The 17,063-nt window shown below is 41.2% G+C and overlaps 1 protein-coding gene across 1 annotated transcript in view; it reads right to left on the reverse strand.

The window, feature by feature from the left end:
• Window positions 1-16,273, reverse strand: part of VWA3A (von Willebrand factor A domain containing 3A) — a 70,973-nt gene extending 54,700 nt beyond the window's left edge. The window contains exons 1-12 of the mRNA XM_074965314.1: window positions 16,128-16,273; window positions 13,379-13,470; window positions 12,966-13,092; window positions 11,574-11,698; window positions 11,248-11,322; window positions 9,658-9,712; window positions 8,999-9,097; window positions 7,399-7,505; window positions 6,979-7,104; window positions 4,131-4,239; window positions 3,606-3,671; window positions 2,425-2,550 (exon numbers count right to left, since the gene is read on the reverse strand). Coding sequence (XP_074821415.1) covers window positions 2,425-2,550; window positions 3,606-3,671; window positions 4,131-4,239; window positions 6,979-7,104; window positions 7,399-7,505; window positions 8,999-9,097; window positions 9,658-9,712; window positions 11,248-11,322; window positions 11,574-11,698; window positions 12,966-13,092; window positions 13,379-13,443 — 1,080 coding nt within the window. The 5' untranslated portion in view covers window positions 13,444-13,470; window positions 16,128-16,273. The remainder of the gene's footprint in view (window positions 1-2,424; window positions 2,551-3,605; window positions 3,672-4,130; window positions 4,240-6,978; window positions 7,105-7,398; window positions 7,506-8,998; window positions 9,098-9,657; window positions 9,713-11,247; window positions 11,323-11,573; window positions 11,699-12,965; window positions 13,093-13,378; window positions 13,471-16,127) is intronic.
• Window positions 16,274-17,063: the final 790 nt, after the last annotated feature.

Genomic DNA, 17,063 nt, shown 5'->3' on the forward strand with positions numbered 1-17,063 from the left:
ACAGGGGCTCCTAGGTGTTATATTTGCAAAACAGACAGAGATAGCTAGATGTAAAGTAGGGTCTGAATGAATGCTTCCCTGACAGCTAGCTGGGAGGGGGAGAGACTTTGTGTGTGTTTATGTAAATACAGTTTGCTCCTGCTCTGCTGAGATATCCAGCAAATAGAGTGGTGTTTTGCTCAAAGGAATCAACTTTGGCTGGTGTGGGTTACAAATCACTTTAGGACTGAATGAAGGGGTAATGAAATGCTGTTACCAATGTTGTAATTATTGTAGGAATACAGGGAAGCAGGACTGTGCTTAACCAGTCGCAAATGAAGGGGGTCACCCTCAGCTGAAAGGACCACATTAAGCCAGGGGCTTGAATGCCAGAGCCCTGTGAAAGTAAGAGGGGTGGGGACAGGTGTCCCAGCTAGGTGGTGTGTAGACTCTCCCTAGGAGTCCCCAGAATGTTTTGACTTGTTCCTCCCCACAGTTCAAAGAAAGAGCTAAATAGGCTTCATTAGGAGCCTCTTTTGCTATTTTAAATGCTCAATCAGAGCTGAAATCAGTTGTGGTGTGACTGTGTTTCTATCCAGGCTGCTAAGAGCTGAAAATCACTAAGAAACTGATTTGCAGAGGTCACAGCAGAGAGGCAGGTGATAGCAGGAGGTGACTGACAGTCAGCTGGCGAACAAGTGGTTGGTGAGGCGGTGAGCAGAGCAAGTGGCCAGCCGGGTGGCTGACGGAGGGGAAAGCGGGTGAGTGGAGCAAGTAAGGTGCCTCCTTACCTTTACCCGGGGTGGGAAGTGAACTGTGCAGGTGCACCTCTGAACTCTGGGTCTGCACTTACCAAGCACAGCAACTGTGAGAGGGGTGCAGAGAAGGGACAGGCACATTAAAGGGACTTTTGCACATGTTTATGAACCCTGTTTGCAGTGTTTTCCCAAATTAACGCCAAGTTACTTCCCTCCTTTTATTAAAAGTTTCTTTTCTACACTCAGACTCTGTGCTTGCAAGTGGGGAAGTATTGCCTCTCAGAGGCGCCCAGGGGTGGTGTCTAATTTTCCCGGGTTACTGGGTGGGGCTCGACCTGGTTCTGTGTTGTATTGATGGAAAGGAACCCCTAGATATTGAACTTGGCCCTGGTTGCTGATGGCTTCGCCTGGCAGAAGGGTTACATATAAATAAATTTTCAAAAAGGAATATATCCTAATTTTACAGAGCACACTAGAGCTTATGGAGAACAGATCATGCAGATGGTTCACTGTTGTAGCTTGTGTGGCCAACAAATTTCTGGACTGACACTGGAACTACTTTGGAGAAGCATGGCCTTCAAAGACACTATAGTGTGGGTTTGATTCCATTTGGTAATTACAGAGCTGGCAGAAATACATACCGGAGTTGCTTTGCCCTAGTGCTGTCATAGCATTTATTATGTCTATAAACTGCTCAAGAGTTATCTCCTTAAAAAGAATGGAGTTAAATTTAGTCAAAAATCCTATTCTGGGAGATGTGAAACATATCCAGAGAAAGAAACACAAGCAGAAGCTCCTATCAGCTGGTGTTTTCCCTTGCCTTAGAGACAGGCATTTCTAGAGTCCATGAGAAAGTCCTAGTGACACCTGATGGAAGTCCTCTTTAACTGCCTCCAAATCCCCTGGAGGAGAGGGCCCATTCACCTGCACAGCATTGCCCCTTTTACCTACGAGACAGAAAAGCTTACTTTGTTTTTTAAAAAAATCTTATATGCATCTAAATTTTAAAAAATAGAGCTGTTAAGCTCATTTTCATTAAGGGTGGTAAGCACAGATGAGTTATTAAGCTGTTTCTAGGTTGTCAGGCCCCCAGCAAGTACATGATGGCTCGTGTATGTGGCAAAGAAACAGATGTGGCATACAAGACAACATAGCTCCTTCTACTCAAGTCAAAGCCAACAGAAAGATGTGATCAAGAAGCATTTCCATCTCAATAAAGCAGTGCAGCAAATTCTTCAGGTGCTTTACAGAAGGAGAGACAGGCACAGGAAAATATCCTTTTTCTTTTTCCCAACCTCACCAAGGGCATAGGGAGGTTGGAAATGGAAATAAATGTTAATGAATGAGGCTAGCTTTTAGGTAGGCCAGCATTTGTTTTGGTGTCCATTATGGCCACATCCTATGTTTTAAAAATATTTTCCCTGCTGCTCTCTTTTTTTGGTAAGTATTTCAGTTTACCAAAATAATTGTACCTAGAATGTCTCCATTCAGGATCCATTCAAAGCTTTCCCTTACCATTTGTTAGTATTTATCTGATCTTACAAAGTACAGCCAGTAAATAGCATTTAAATTTATCATTGTGATCTGTTAGTATAGTATGTTTTCCCTATTCTGATCATTAATACAGAGATCTGCATGTCTGTGCTACACACAGATTATCTGAAAACAAAACAAATACCGTACTTACATCTTGTACTCTACCAATAACTGAATCACCAATCCTTCCCTGGAAAGTTTCTTTGATGCTGCTGAGAATGTTCTTAGCTTTTTGGGATTCACAAAGCAGTAGATAAACATCGCTACTATCGTAATTCTGTTATGCAACAAGAAGAGGAAAAAAGGTTGAAAGGATTATACAATTCCTATGTTGTATTCAGTGTAGTTGTAGCTGTGTTGGTCCCAGGTTTTTAGAGAGACAATATGGGTGAGGTAATATCTTTTATTGGACCAACTTTTGTTGGTGAGAGAGACAAGCTTTGGAGATGCACAGAGCTCTTCTTCAGCTCTGTGTGGCTTGAAAGCTTGTCTCTCTCACCAACAGAAGTTAGTCCAATAAAAGATATTACCTCATCCACCTTGTCTCTCTGCTTCATAGTAAAACATCAAGCAAAATGCCAGCTCATCTGACACTGACACCAGTTATTTTATGGGCACTACCAATGATGCTGCCTCGCAGAACAGAGTAAATGTAGTTGTAGCCATTAAGATTGTGTACAGAAATGTCTCCCATTATTTAGTGAACATGAAATATTTGAATTAGTCTTCAATGATAAAGCCCATAGCTTTCATGCTACTTAGAAATTAGACCAGTGGTCCCCAATCAGTGGAGCGTGCCCTCCTAGGGTGGCATAGAAGAACGTTCATGGGGCACATCAGGGCCAGAACAGTCCCCACGGGGCAGGGAGGGAGTGCCACCCAGCCCCACTCTGCCCCTAGCTCTGCTCTGGCCCTGTCCCCAGCCTCAGGGCCCGCTGCCAGCCCCCATTGCAGTCCGGCCGGGACCCACTCCCAGCTCCGGCCCCAGACCCACCCCCAGCTGCAGGCCCAGCCTTGGCCCCCTTACCCCGTCTGTGTCGTCCCCCCTACAGCCAGGGCCCTGTTCCTGGTCCCACTATATCTGCAGAATATCTGAAGAAGTCTCCTGCACCCTTAGGAGAGCATTCCTGATTCTTGAAAACATTTAAGCATATATTTAATTTTAAGCAAGCTCTTAAGTGCTTTCCTGAACAAAGACTTTACTTACCAATTCTTTTTACTATAAATTGCTACAAAGACGAGAACCTATTTCACCAAGAGTGACAGCATGAAAATAAATAAACAAACAAACAAACGAAAAAGTTGTTCTGTGTACTTCTAGCCTAAACCTACCTCACTCTTTGAAGAATAGCAGTGATAACGGCCTCCAACAACTTCTGCAAGGTTCTTTAGAACAGCCTACATATATGAAGAGAAGAAAAGTTACTTAAGATTTGGGCATCCCAATTTATAGGATTTCTTGTTGCTAATCGGCTCTCTAAAACAAACAGAGTAACACCCTTAGCTGTGTGTAGCAAGGGCTGCAAACAATTTTAAGATGCTGTAATCTTTTCTAGGCTGTTATACTTAGAAATAGGAAAACAACTAAGATAGCCTGAAGAGACTGATAACAGGTTACAAGATTGGTCACAGATAAGCTTCACCTCTGGATTAAAATGCCATAGTTAAACCTCTTCCTTCTAAAGGGGAAGTATTTCACAGCACTCACTACTTGAGATTGAGATCCCACAAAAAATATTTGAAAACATAATTTAACACTTCTGTAAATCTATGAATGTACAAAATATCTTAACTACAGCTCAAAAGGAAACAAATGACAGGTCGTTTTTAAGACAGATACAAAGAATGATTACTTACAGGAGGAACATGATTGCTACATTCATACGTAATGGTGTGTATCAGCAGCTTTCTCCCCAAGGTACATTGCTGAATATAGTCAGACAATATTTCCGAAGACTGATCGGGGCTGATGAAAAATGACATCCACAATTCCATCAACCAAAGAGTAGAAAAGGTCATGCTGGTCAAACTGACGTGCTTGTGGCAGGGGTGGAGAAGAAATATCAAATCACAGGAACATAATTTAAGCATTAAGCAAAAAGGGGTACCTGCCATTTTGTAACTTTTTATACATTTGTGTATCTGCTCCCTTTTCAACAGTTCCTCCCTCTACTCTGAAAAGCAAGTTCTAAAATAGTTTAATAGGATTCCATATTTGTCTGTAATGACTTCTGGATCAAATTTGCTTGGTTTACAAGTTCCTGTGTGATGCTGGGCAAGCCACATACAACAAACTTTCCATGGGTATTCACTTCTGCATGTAATTAAAGGCTGTATCATAATGCATATATACAAAGGGGCCAAATTGGGTCTGCCTGGGCAACATTCACGCTGGCATTTCCTAATTTGAGAGTGCTTGACTTTGAAAATTTTTAATCTTCTTAAACCTTAATTTTGTATTTCCTAATTTTTTGTAGTTTAGTTTATTTATTAGAGCAACTTTAAATGATTTTTTTGTCTTTGAATTTCCTTAATTCTTTAATAGAAATAAAATCTTTTATACCTGTGCTATTTAATTAATAAAGCACTTACACATAGGTTGCCTTCAGTGAATTTACCTCAGACTACCATTTTTATGGCCATTTCACCACTCAATACCATGTTGACATTGAAAGTAGTTTAATTAAACTGTATTCAAACATAACTTTTTAAAATGCAACTTCAATTTTACTAAAACTTCTAAATTGTACAAGAAAACTGATTAGGGACTCTCAGCTACAATTTCTCACTTTTTTAAAGGTAAACATTCAGAAAGCCATACCCCCCAATTTATAAGAAGCAGATAAACAATCTACATGAAAAGGAGCTGGAATTTTACATCTTATTTTCATATAACCCTTTCTGAGGAAAGGAACAAGCAATAAGAGAAGAAACAGTGCAACTTTCCCCAGTACGCACCCAAAGGGGAACACCAGAAACTTATCCAAACTCAGTCTGCTTTCCTTACAACTCCTCCTGGGACTCTTCTTTGTAAGAATATTATGGGAGTGTGAGGTAAACCAGCTAGCCAAGGCATCCATTGTCATGACAACTCAAATAAACTGGAGTGAGAGTGATGCATGGCTGATGTCGTAATGTTCCTGCTCAAGCACCAGCAGGGAGAAACTTAGGTGTACTCTGTGTGTGTTGGGGCGGGGGTGGGGGGGCAAAGGAATCAGGCTTCTCTTTCCTCAAATTTCCTAAAAATCATCATCATTCCACACACATATGAATTAGTGGCTGAATGTTGGTTCAAATTCTTCATGGCATGTTTAGAAAAAAAGAGTTTAAAAAACGGTGAGACACTGAGATGCACACCCTGTAAAACAGAAAATTAGGGTGCAACCATAACTCTAGTTTCGTGTACTGGTGTGGTTGGGGAAGCACCCAACAGTGCTAATCCTTGCTGGAACTTCCAGGCACCCCACTCAGGCAGGCTTTGGCCCATTGGCTAATTGTCCCTTCAGTCCTATCCCCTTCTGGGGGGGGTTGGAGAGGTTTAGCTCCAAAATGTTCTTAAACAAAAAGCAAATCCAACTCAACATTGGGCCATCCACCATTCTTCCCATGGGGTGTCCAGGCCCTTTCCTTTGGGACTGGTTGCCCAACAGTCTCTTACTGTGTGTGGTTTGCTCCCTAGAGTCTAACTTCTCCCTCCGAGCTGCTGCTCCGACTAGTAGGCTCCACTATATGCAACTGTGCAGGCAAAGCTCCCTTCAGGCAAAGAGCTCCATCTTCCTTCCTGGCCAATCAGGCCTGAAGTGAGCCAGGCTCCCTCCTTTTAACTCCCCTCCAGGTTTGGCACTGACCGCAGCCATAGCAGGGTGGGGCTAATTGGGCCCACAAGTTCTCCTTAACCCCTTCTCTGCTGTTTTGGGACTACTGTAAAACCGTAATAAATCAGACCTGAGCCAAATCTGCAAACCTTTCTTTGAATCTCCTGTGTTGGTGATTCAGTTAAAATGGAATTTGGATCCAGACTACCCCAAAATATCACTTTAGCAAAGCCAACGGTCTCCTCAATGCACCTTTAAAATAAATTTAATAAGTAAATATAATGGAATTAGTCCATATTGGTTACCTGTGCACTCACCAGAGTCCTTTATATATTATTCTTTTCTTGCACTCATTCATTTCAATTATGCAAACTTTAAAATGGACATCACAGGCTGCAGAATTTAAGTCCAAAATCTGTGTCAGATCAACACTGGCTGCTGGCCAAAGCATTATGGATTCTATTTTGCGCCAATGCTTATGATCACAGACAGCAGATTAGTATGAACACACAGTGCTACTTTACAGAAGTAATTCCAGAGCCATTCACATTCCCACTGAAATCCTCAGTGATGCTGATGAATTTTTATTGACACAATATTAGTGTTAGACATTCTATTTATCAACAAGTATTTATCAACAAGAGGACAAATTTGGAAGGGAAAACTATTTTCATATTGTTACAGAGAGGATTAGCAAGTAATAAGGGTTAAAATAGAAAAAGTAGCGCACATGTAAATGAGGAAAGAACTGAAGAAAGGGGGATGTCAATAATGTCTCTTTAAAAGATAAAAATCTAGCCTAATTTACAACTAGGCGGAAAGTATAAGTCTGAAGCATTTAATTCTTTATGCAAGTTAACATTTATTGCCAGTTTAGATAGTGGACCTACCAGCTTCCTACAATAAGAACCAATGAATTCAGTTCCCTCATTGTAAGGACCTTCTTTAAAGCTTTCAGCAAATTACAGCCTCCACTGGGTTGTAGCTCCTGCACCCACTGTCTTGCTTCATCTAGGCTAGGAAGATAGAAAATTAAAAACTTATTGTACACTTAACTAGTATATGGCCTTTTTTATTCAGCATCAAGATCACATACCCCCTGGTTGATGGCTAAGATCTCCTGTGCGATTTACCTGTATGAATGAGCAGACTCATTTGCAATGAATTCACAATTCATTTCTGTATTTTTTCTGGCAAATCACTGAAGGCACAAAACTACAGCTACAATTCACTATGAGCACAAAACTGCTCCTAATTAAAAGGCGGCCCTGTTTGAAAACCCATTGTTATAAGCTAGGAAACATACTTACACGCGCACATTGACGTTTGTTGGATTCTCCCATAGAGATGAAATCTCAGTACCAAAGGAGAGGAAATATAACTGTTTCTTATAACACAGCTGTTCATCTATTAGACACTTAATAAAAAATGTTAGTGAGTTAATATCCCTGCTATTACTGGAGTTATGTGCAAGAAAAAAATTGTGATTTGCTAAAGTCAGTTCAGACTGTAGTATTCTGAACTACTATATAGGAGAACTAGGCTCAGAACTGAAGTGACATAGATTTAGTTTTAGTTTGGCACACTGAGAGACAGCAACTTAACCTAGTCCTTGTACACCATGCTGACATAGTATTCCCATTCAGTTGGTTAAATGGGGAAATATACACTGTGTCAATTTCATCAGCACCCTTTAATAAACAAGCAAATGAGAGAGAAATGATATTGATTCAGAAAGCACATGTTCACCTATTGAGCTGTGATCATACGAGCAACTGAAAAAGAATGAAGCAGCTATGATAGGATGTCAGAAAAAAGTAGCTTTCACTTCTAGGGCTATACCTTAGGTAGGGCATTCTAGGCCCTTGTCAACCAGAGAGTGTAACAATTTTCTTGAAGTATCTTTACTTATGCTGCACAAATTATCAAAGAAGTAGGTGCAGTCAATTTTAAGTAACCTTCACTGGTATATGAAGCAAGATTGTACAGAGAAAGCTTTAAAACCAGAAAATATAATTGTTATTGTGACATTATTGTGTTTACCTTTAATAATCCTCATTAGAAACACTTTGTAAAAATAAACACAGTTTTGTTTCTTTTGGAAGTTGGGGAAGAGACTGTAAGACAGCAAGGTCCTGACCCAACAAAAAGCACACTTTGCTGCATCCAAGTGCATAAGCACAACTGCATCCTATTCTTTATAGGCATAGTACTGTATGTACAACTTGGCTCTCACGTACTATGAACTATTTATTTCTATTATGTACATTACTCTAGCACAGGGGTTCTCAATCTTTTTCTTTTGGAGGCCTCCCCGCAACATGTATAAAAACTCCACAACCCACTGTGTCACAACAACTGTTTTTCTGCATATAAAAGCCAGGGCCAGCATTAGGAGTAACAAGTAGAGCAATTGCCCAGGGCCCCATGCCACAGGGGTCCCTACAAAAGCTAAGTTGCTCAGGCTTCGGTTTCAGCTCCAGATGGCAGGGCTGGGAGCCCTGGGCTTCAGCCCCACACTGCGAGGCTTCAGCTTTCTGACCTTGGCCCCAGCAAATCTAACACTGGCCCTGCTTGGCGGCCCCCTAGGCGCCCCCGGACCCCTGGTTAAAAACTGCTGCTCTAGCAGATGCTTTTGAAGCACATCTGTCTGGGGTTGGTTAATATTTGAAGTCAGGTCTTCAATTTTTGTTATTGTGGCAGATGCTTAAAATGTTTGAATCTTGATATTAAACAAATAATTTCTACTTTAAAAGTGATTAAGGTAAATCTATACATCTCCAGCAAATTAACTGTTGATACTTAGAGTAATATGTAAATAAGTGATTATTACACTTACTTTCTTCCCTGCACTCAGAGAATCTTATTTAACTTACTTTAAGAGTCAGAGTCTCTTTCAGAATTATTTACCAAAAGGTCTTTCTGGAACTCAAATAGTCGAGGTTCACAACTTATATCAGATACATCAACCAGGAGTCCAACTTTGTTCCCTTTTATAAGGCCGAACACCTAAACATATAAAACGTTCATTTAAATATTTTGTGCTGATCTAACTTTAAATTTCAGTATGTACCTCTTTATGCTGCCATTTTCATTTAAAATATTACATATTTATTGTCACTGTTACTTTTTAAGCATTAAAAAAAATGAGACAATCGCAGAGCAAAGAGAAAGAGACATGAGTTTTGAATTCTACCTTCTGTTCTGAGTGGGCAATACTCCCTCTGCCCCTAGATGACATGTTTGTTACTTGAGAAAATGAAGGATTACTCAGTTCCATAGTATCCCCATCATGCCAGTCAAGGGTGCTAGCTTTTTGGATACTGCCGATACGCAATCCCTGCTTATAAAATACCCATCTGAATAAAGGCTCAAAACATATCTCAAATGAAACATCTATCAATTGACAAGACAAAACATTGCTCCATTGTGCTCTAGTTACTCACAATATGGGAAAAATACAAAAAAGCTTTCCGGGTGGGATTCTAGACAACTATTAAACAGTTAATATATCCTTTAACACCATATGCAGGTTCCCCTTTAAAAGCATATTAAAAAGTTAACATTACCTTTCTGCTGTCCTCCAACAGCCACTGAATTCGGTGGTGATAAAGTTCAATTGCTCTGACAAAATACAGTGCACACATTTAAATAATGCATTCTCTTAAACGGTATGTCAATTTAAGTTCAGATCTGTTTTTATCATCGGCCAAGTTTTCCATCAGGTGCACAACCGTCGTCTACAAATATTCTATTTACAACATTCTCAACTGTGATACAGCACTAGTGGCTGCAGTGTTAATTATTTAAATACTTCTTTCTTTCTCTAAACTTGTTTAATTGTTTAAATATCTAATTGCCTTGAAAAAAATGAGATCAGCAGAATGCTCTTTAATTAGTTGTGTTTGGATAAAGTGTGTGATGTGTGTGTGTATGGATGAAGGAAAGTTCAGCCAAAAGTCAAGTCAATTCATCCTATCTATTTAGCTTATTGGCTGGAGATTTATTTAATCCAAACCATACAAACTGATTTTTTTTTAAATGGTAAAGTCTCCTGATTGTGGGACAAAAGGAGCAAATTTATCAGTATTGAAAAATGTTTTGGTGATTCGATTACAAAACCTCTTTTTCAATTATTTAACCAATTTTAAAGGATTTATAATTGGGGTGAAACTTAGCATTTGCTGTCCCAGCCCTAGAACAAACTGTTTCAGAATTATTTTTAAATAACTTGCTTTTTAACACCATGCTCATGGTTTTAGAACTGAGAAAAAGTTAAAAGAAAGGATTTTTATGAAAAAAAAAATTTCTTTACTTCCCTGGAATGCAAGCCTATTTTTAATTATTTTGACCAAAATTTTGCAAGCAGCTCATTCACAATGCACAGATAGCAAGTCCTGAAAAGGAGCATCCTGAGGAATCTGGGTCTCTGTACCTGATATATGGCAGTAGACCTAGGAACTATCAGACATATGTATTTATGGAAGATTGAAAGGATTACTATAATATTATTCTGCAGTATACTGAGCATATTTATCAGATCTGTTCTTTAAATGTAAATGTCCTTGATTTTTGGGGTTTGTCCCACAATTTTAGTGACTTTATTGCTGTTGTGGTGGTTTATAAACTGTACATGAGCAGAAGTTTATGTAGAAAGAGCTCATCCTTCAAACCTCAAAGAAAAGAGTTTCTTCCTCCCTCCCCAAAACACACATACTTTTTTAGCATATCAGGCCATGTGGCTCAGGTCTCATAACAGGCTATATAGCCTTTCACTGTTAGGTCATCAATTTGAAACAAACCCAGGTCAATAGCAAACAAAAGTCATTACCCATCTGATGGATGTTCAGAGGCCTATCTGAGGTGAGTTGATTGTTAAGATCCCACTTGACAGGTATCATCACAAAAACCACCAGGGGTTCTAATGGACACTGAGCGAACCCATATTCCCCAGCGATTGCCTTTCAACACTGAGGTACACTAGAGGGGCAGCATGGGGGAAGCTTTCAAAGCGGCTATTTATGTTTCATTTGTTGCATTTCCAGGGTTGATCCAGCCCAAAATCAGATATGAAAAAAACCTTATTTTACAACTATCTAAGTTTGGAGGAAGGAAATCACTCTTATACTTTGAAACTGTAGCACATATTATATACTTACTTAGACAGCTTGGCTTCAAAATTAACAACTGTCTTGGCAGCAAACTCTATCTGTTCTGTGGCATTTCTTGAATTCCTAGAATGAAGTATATATTTAACATGAATAATATAAGCAAACTGAAAAGGAGTACTTGTGGCACCTTAGAGACTGATGCACCCGATGAAGTGAGCTGTAGCTCACGAAAGCTTATGCTCAAATAAATTGGTTAGTCTCTAAGGTGCCACAAGTACTCCTTTTATTTTTGCGAATACAGACTAACACAGCTGTTACTCTGAAACCTGTCATAAGCAAACTGATAGATTAAGAAGGGATGGCACTGTACTCACAAGACAATATTGCCTTTCTTTAGGAGATCTTCTAATGTTAATTGCATGGATTCTAAACTGTGGTTTCTTAGCCATTCTTCTGTGGTTTGCACCTCACTGGATTGCATTTTCCTCTTTTGCACTCTCTGTAGATCAGGAGGAGGAGAAAAGTTAAAGGTAGTGATTAGAAACAGCAAGTGTTGTTCAAATGTTGCCAGTTCTGAGGGATGGCAGGAAAGAGGTATTATTTAGTCATTAAATCATTGACACAAATCCACTTGCAGCAAGCAGGAGGCCTTGGGATCTAGAACAGAAGGAATCTGCCTAGGGTGTATTATGGCAGACACCAAAGAAGGTGTCTGCTACATAGTTTCAACAGGCATTATAGTCTCTTATTTCCTCTTGGAACATAATACATTAGACGCTTATTAGTAGCAACATACTAGTACCCTTTTGCTCCTACGTGACTGTTGCTGTTATGGGGAGTGTCAACAATTCACAGTATGGAAAGTGTTCTCAGGGGAAATGTTGCTCATAAGCAGTGGTTGCACTTACAAGGTGTTGCTGCAAACAAGCATCTACTGTGCATGTAATTCAACATGAAGTATTCAAACAAATAAATCACTGTGATGCCATTAGAGGTCACTGTCCCCCTTCATTTTCCTGTTTCATAATAGCTTAATTATTCATAGAATCAAAAAGAACCATAAGCTATTCCTCTCTCTTTCTTTTCTTTATTATTTTTTAAGAAATAACCAACAAAAAGGTAAGAAGATACAAGAGTTCTCTTGTTACATGGAGAAGAGAATAACCATTAATGACACTGGAGATGATTTTATTGTGTATAATATATACATTTGCTGATGTAAAGCACTGATACTCATGGAAGTCCATACCTAAAATACAGAAAATTAGATACTCAATAGTATTTGCTCTCATTTCCTTCTCAATATAAACCCCACAACATGTGAAAAAGCAAACCATGGAGCAGAAGGCAGGTGAAAACTGCAGTCAGAAAAATCTTATTTTGTGAATTTAAGACAACACAGGAATAGCTGATAAACACAGCAACATGTAAATTAAAAGAATTATTATAATGGTTGACCTAGCTAGTCCAGAGACTGCCATTAACCTGAGAGTCTCTGGATTAAGTTTAGAAGTGTGAGCAACAAGGGTGATGTCATGGTGGGAGTCTGCTATAGACCACCAGACCAGGTGGATGAGGTGGACGAGGATTTCTTCTGGCAACTAAGAGAAGTTACTAGATCACAGGCCATGGTTCTCATGGGAGACTTCAATCACCCTGATATCTGCTAGGTGAGCAATACAGCAGTGCACAGACAATCCAAGAAGTTTTTGGACAGTGTAGGGGACAAGAAGTGATGGATATCCGTGATAGTGATATTTGCTTACCAGAAGGTCTTGTGTCTGGTTGATGTGAGTAACCAGTAATCCATTATCGGGCTCCAAGTCTGTTATTGTAATATCATGCCAGGATGGTCGGCCTTTCACTGGAACTGTGCCAGATCCCACGCTTACCCTACAAAATAAGTTTCAGAGTGGTAGCTGTGTTAGTCTGTATCAGCGGCAGTTGTATGCATCACTGAGTGCTGTCGCACGATCAAATAGTCCATTTATAAAATAGTTCATCATTACCCATAAGAATTAAACATTCTGGTTTCTGTTGAACAACTAAGAACTCTTATGCTCCATTTTAAGCATCCTAATATACATATGCATGAAAAAATGTAGTTTGCATCACCAGAAATGTATATTTCATTTCCATTTAAGCATTTCCCCTAAGGATTTTGCAACAACATCCTTACCCTACTTTTTCCAAAAACTGATCATTGTCCAGTAACTGAGCCATTTTTCTTGTTTGTGCATCCATTGTATTTATGACCAAAGATTTAACCTTCTTTTAAAAAAAAAAAAGAGACATAGCATTAAAGAGTGGAAGTTTAGAATATCAAGAATAAAAGCTATGTATCAAGCATTTATATATCACTTTCCTAAGACTATAGTCCCACAGATACAAATCAACAGAAACCACGTACTTAATTATATTGCGTGCAGTGCCTGTGACCAAGAAAATTAAAAAAAGAAGTGGAAGTTATTTGATTAATTATTATATAATATACTTGGAAACCATTTTGCAAGAAGTCATTCACCAAGGGTTCTATCCAGTAAAATATGTATTCAAAATTGCTGGAAAATTGTGTATGTTGGTCATGCAACTCTTTAAGGAGAATGGTAAATCCACCAAAAATAAGAGCTCTGCAACTGAGAATTAGACGTAGGAAGGAGTTAGAGAGCTTATGAAAACACAACTCACTGAAGCCATCTGACTTCTCATCACTAGAAGCAACCAAGAGAATTACTATAGCCTTAGGAAAATGAACGAGGAGTACTTGTGGCACCTTAGAGACTAACAAATTTATTTGAACATAAGCTTTCATGGGCTAAAACCCACTTCATCGGATGCATGCAGTGGAAAATACAGTAGTAGGAAGATTATACACACACACAGAGAACATGAAAAAATGGGTGTTGCCATACACACTATAACAAGAGTGATCAATTAAGGTGAGCTATTATCAGCAGGAGAAAAAAAACGTTTGTAGTGATAATCAGGATGGCCCATTTCCAACAGTTGACAAGAAGGTGTGAGTAACAGTCCGGGCGGGGGGGGGGGGGGGGGGAAATAGTTTTACTTTTGGGAGTGGATGGGTCATTACACAAAGTAAAACTATCCCCCCCCCCCCGACTGTTACTCACACCTTCTTGTCAACTGTTGGAAATGGGCCATCCTGATTATCACTACAAAAGGTTTTTTTTCTCCTGCTGATAACAGCTCACCTTAATTGATCACTCTTGTTATAGTGTGTATGGCAACACCCATTTTTTCATGTTCTCTGTGTGTGCATATCTTCCTACTGTATTTTCCACTGTATGCATCCGATGAGGTGGGTTTTAGCCCACGAAAGCTTATGCTCAAATAAATTTGTTAGTCTCTAAGGTGCCACAAGTACTCCTCATTCTTTTTGCTGATACGGACTAACACGGCTACCACTCTGAAACCTATAGCCTTAGGGTTAGTTATGTGCCAGTTGCATCACCAACAGGGGCATGCCGGTTGCTACTGTCACAGAGGCAATCTGCTACTCTGGTTTTATGTTTCTTAATGCAGATAAGGTATTTATTTTTTAAATTAATATTTTTGCCAGGATATTTAAGAGAAAAACAACCATTTAAATGTATTCTGCTTTGGCATAGCAAGATCACACAAAAAAGTTTAGGTCTATATGTCTAACTTGCTTGTTTAGTCTGTTTCTGTTATACACTGAATACTGTACAGACAAACAGTTCTTTCAGTGGTTTACAATTTTCAGGTCACTCCTGATTTGGAACCAGAAATTCTCCTTTCCCCTTTTCAATCTGGTTTTATCATTTACCGAGCATAAATAATTTAAAACTAACATTTCAATCTTCTTAAAGGCTCTTTATTCAAACTCAGTTTACACATCTTCAAGTCTCTTTTCTGTTATATAATGATGGTCCCCTGCCGACCCCATATAGATGAGACTCAGGCTAAAAAAATAAGACTGAGGGTATGCTGCCAGTATGAAGCACAAATGCAATTTTTTAAGCATCTTATATGTCATCAGACACCCAGGCCAGCACACTAGCCATGGGTACTTTGGGTTTATCTTTTGGTTGGACTGTCCCGTGTACTTCAATAACAATGGCAGTTTAACTATTTGAGAGACAAGTCGGGTGAGGTAATATATTTTATTTGACCAACTTCTGTTGGTGAGAGAGACAAGCTTTCGAGCTACACAGAGCTCTTCTTCAGGTCTGAGAAACTTACTGGGAATGGCATCGCTTAATACAAGATGGAACAGATTGATAAGCGTAAGTAGCTACTGGATTTGTAGCTTATGATAACAATCTATAACCTACTAATAAGCCCCCACCAGCTAATTCCCCCCTTCCTTTCCTCCCTATGACTGTGGAGAGGTGTTATCAGGCCACTTCACCTTGATCGGCCCCTTGAAACGTGTTAATAACTTATGCTAAACTCTCTGTCTCACCTTGTATTTAGCTGTGAGTAAATTTCCCAGACCCGAAGAGGAGCTGGAAAGGTGTCTCTCTCACCAAGAGATGCTGGTCCAATACCAGATATTCCCTTACTCACCTTGTCTCTCTCCTCTCCTGGCACCCACACAGCTACAACCACCCTGCATACAATGTAACCTCAGTTAGTGTACAGCCACCCACACCACTGACTATCTGCATTAAATCTCAGCTGACATTTCCTCCTGCTGAGCAAGAAGGGGCCGGACACCCCCAGGGGCCGGACACCCCCAGCGCCGTCAGCGGGAGCGGCGGGCGCTCAGAGCGGCGCCGGAGCCGGGCCGGGGAAGCCCAGGCGCCTCTGAGGGGACTCGCGAGCTGCGCAGCCAGAGGGGGCTGAAGCAATTGAACCTGGGCGGGCAGGCGCGAGCCCGTTCGAGTTCAGCTCGCCCCGGCTTCTGCGAGAACCCCCCGCCGCTGGCAGCTTTTCGGCCTCACCCGCTCCTCTCCTTCCGCGGCTGGGGCGGGGCGGGCCGGCCGGCAGCCCCACCGGACAGGGGAGAACAGGGCAGCCGTCGCTCGCCAGGGGAGCAGCCGCAGCCGCCTGCGGCCCACCTGTGTGTTACCGCGTTGCTAAGAGAAACGGGAGAAACTATTCCCCGTCAGGGGCCGGGTCCCCCCTCCCCCGACGCCAGGCAGTGGTACGGTCCGCTGGGCAGGGCTGCGGCGCTGCAAGCCGGCCAGGGTGGGCGTGGAGGAGCCTCGCCTGCAGGTTCCCAGCCTAGCCGGGGGTGCTAGGGGGCGGCTCTCCAGGGCCGCCTCCGGGGGAGGCTGCAGCAGGCGCCGCTCGCAATTAGTGCAGACGGGGCTAGGCCTGTCGTAGACAATTTATTTTGATAAACTTGCTCGATAACAAAAATACAATGAAGAAAAGTCTGTTCGTTTGCGCAGTCTGTAGTAGCAGGTGCCTGGCCATCAGCGCCTGAAGAGTGTCCGAGGCTGGGGGAGGAGGACGCTGCAGCACAGACTTTCCTGCCGCCCAGGAGCAAGGTGACCGCTGACGCCGAGGCCGGACGAGCGAGTGGCAGACACTTCTTGCCTTCACCTTTTCCATCCTTCGCACCGTTTGCAGAGGACAGCCTAGAGTGGAGCCAGGGTTCCTGGTGAATGGGCATGTCCAGGGATAGGCTGCGATGCTTACACAGAGGCTCTGAAACAGCAGTACCGGTCCATGGAGTCGGGGGGCCTAATCCTGCCGCTGAGCGTGTCACTCAAGAGAAACGCCCATTGAAACTAACCCAAAGAGTTCTGCTTGAGTAAAGGCAGGAGCAGGATTAAGTCTAGTGTTGTTACACACTACCAGCACTTTGGACCAGTTGTTAAATGCTTAGACGCTCAGCAATGGAAGTCAAAGGGTGAATGGGTTTGTAAATG

Source organism: Natator depressus, chromosome 10 (assembly GCF_965152275.1).
Source record: "Natator depressus isolate rNatDep1 chromosome 10, rNatDep2.hap1, whole genome shotgun sequence".
In the NCBI taxonomy this organism is placed as follows: Eukaryota; Metazoa; Chordata; order Testudines; family Cheloniidae; genus Natator; species Natator depressus.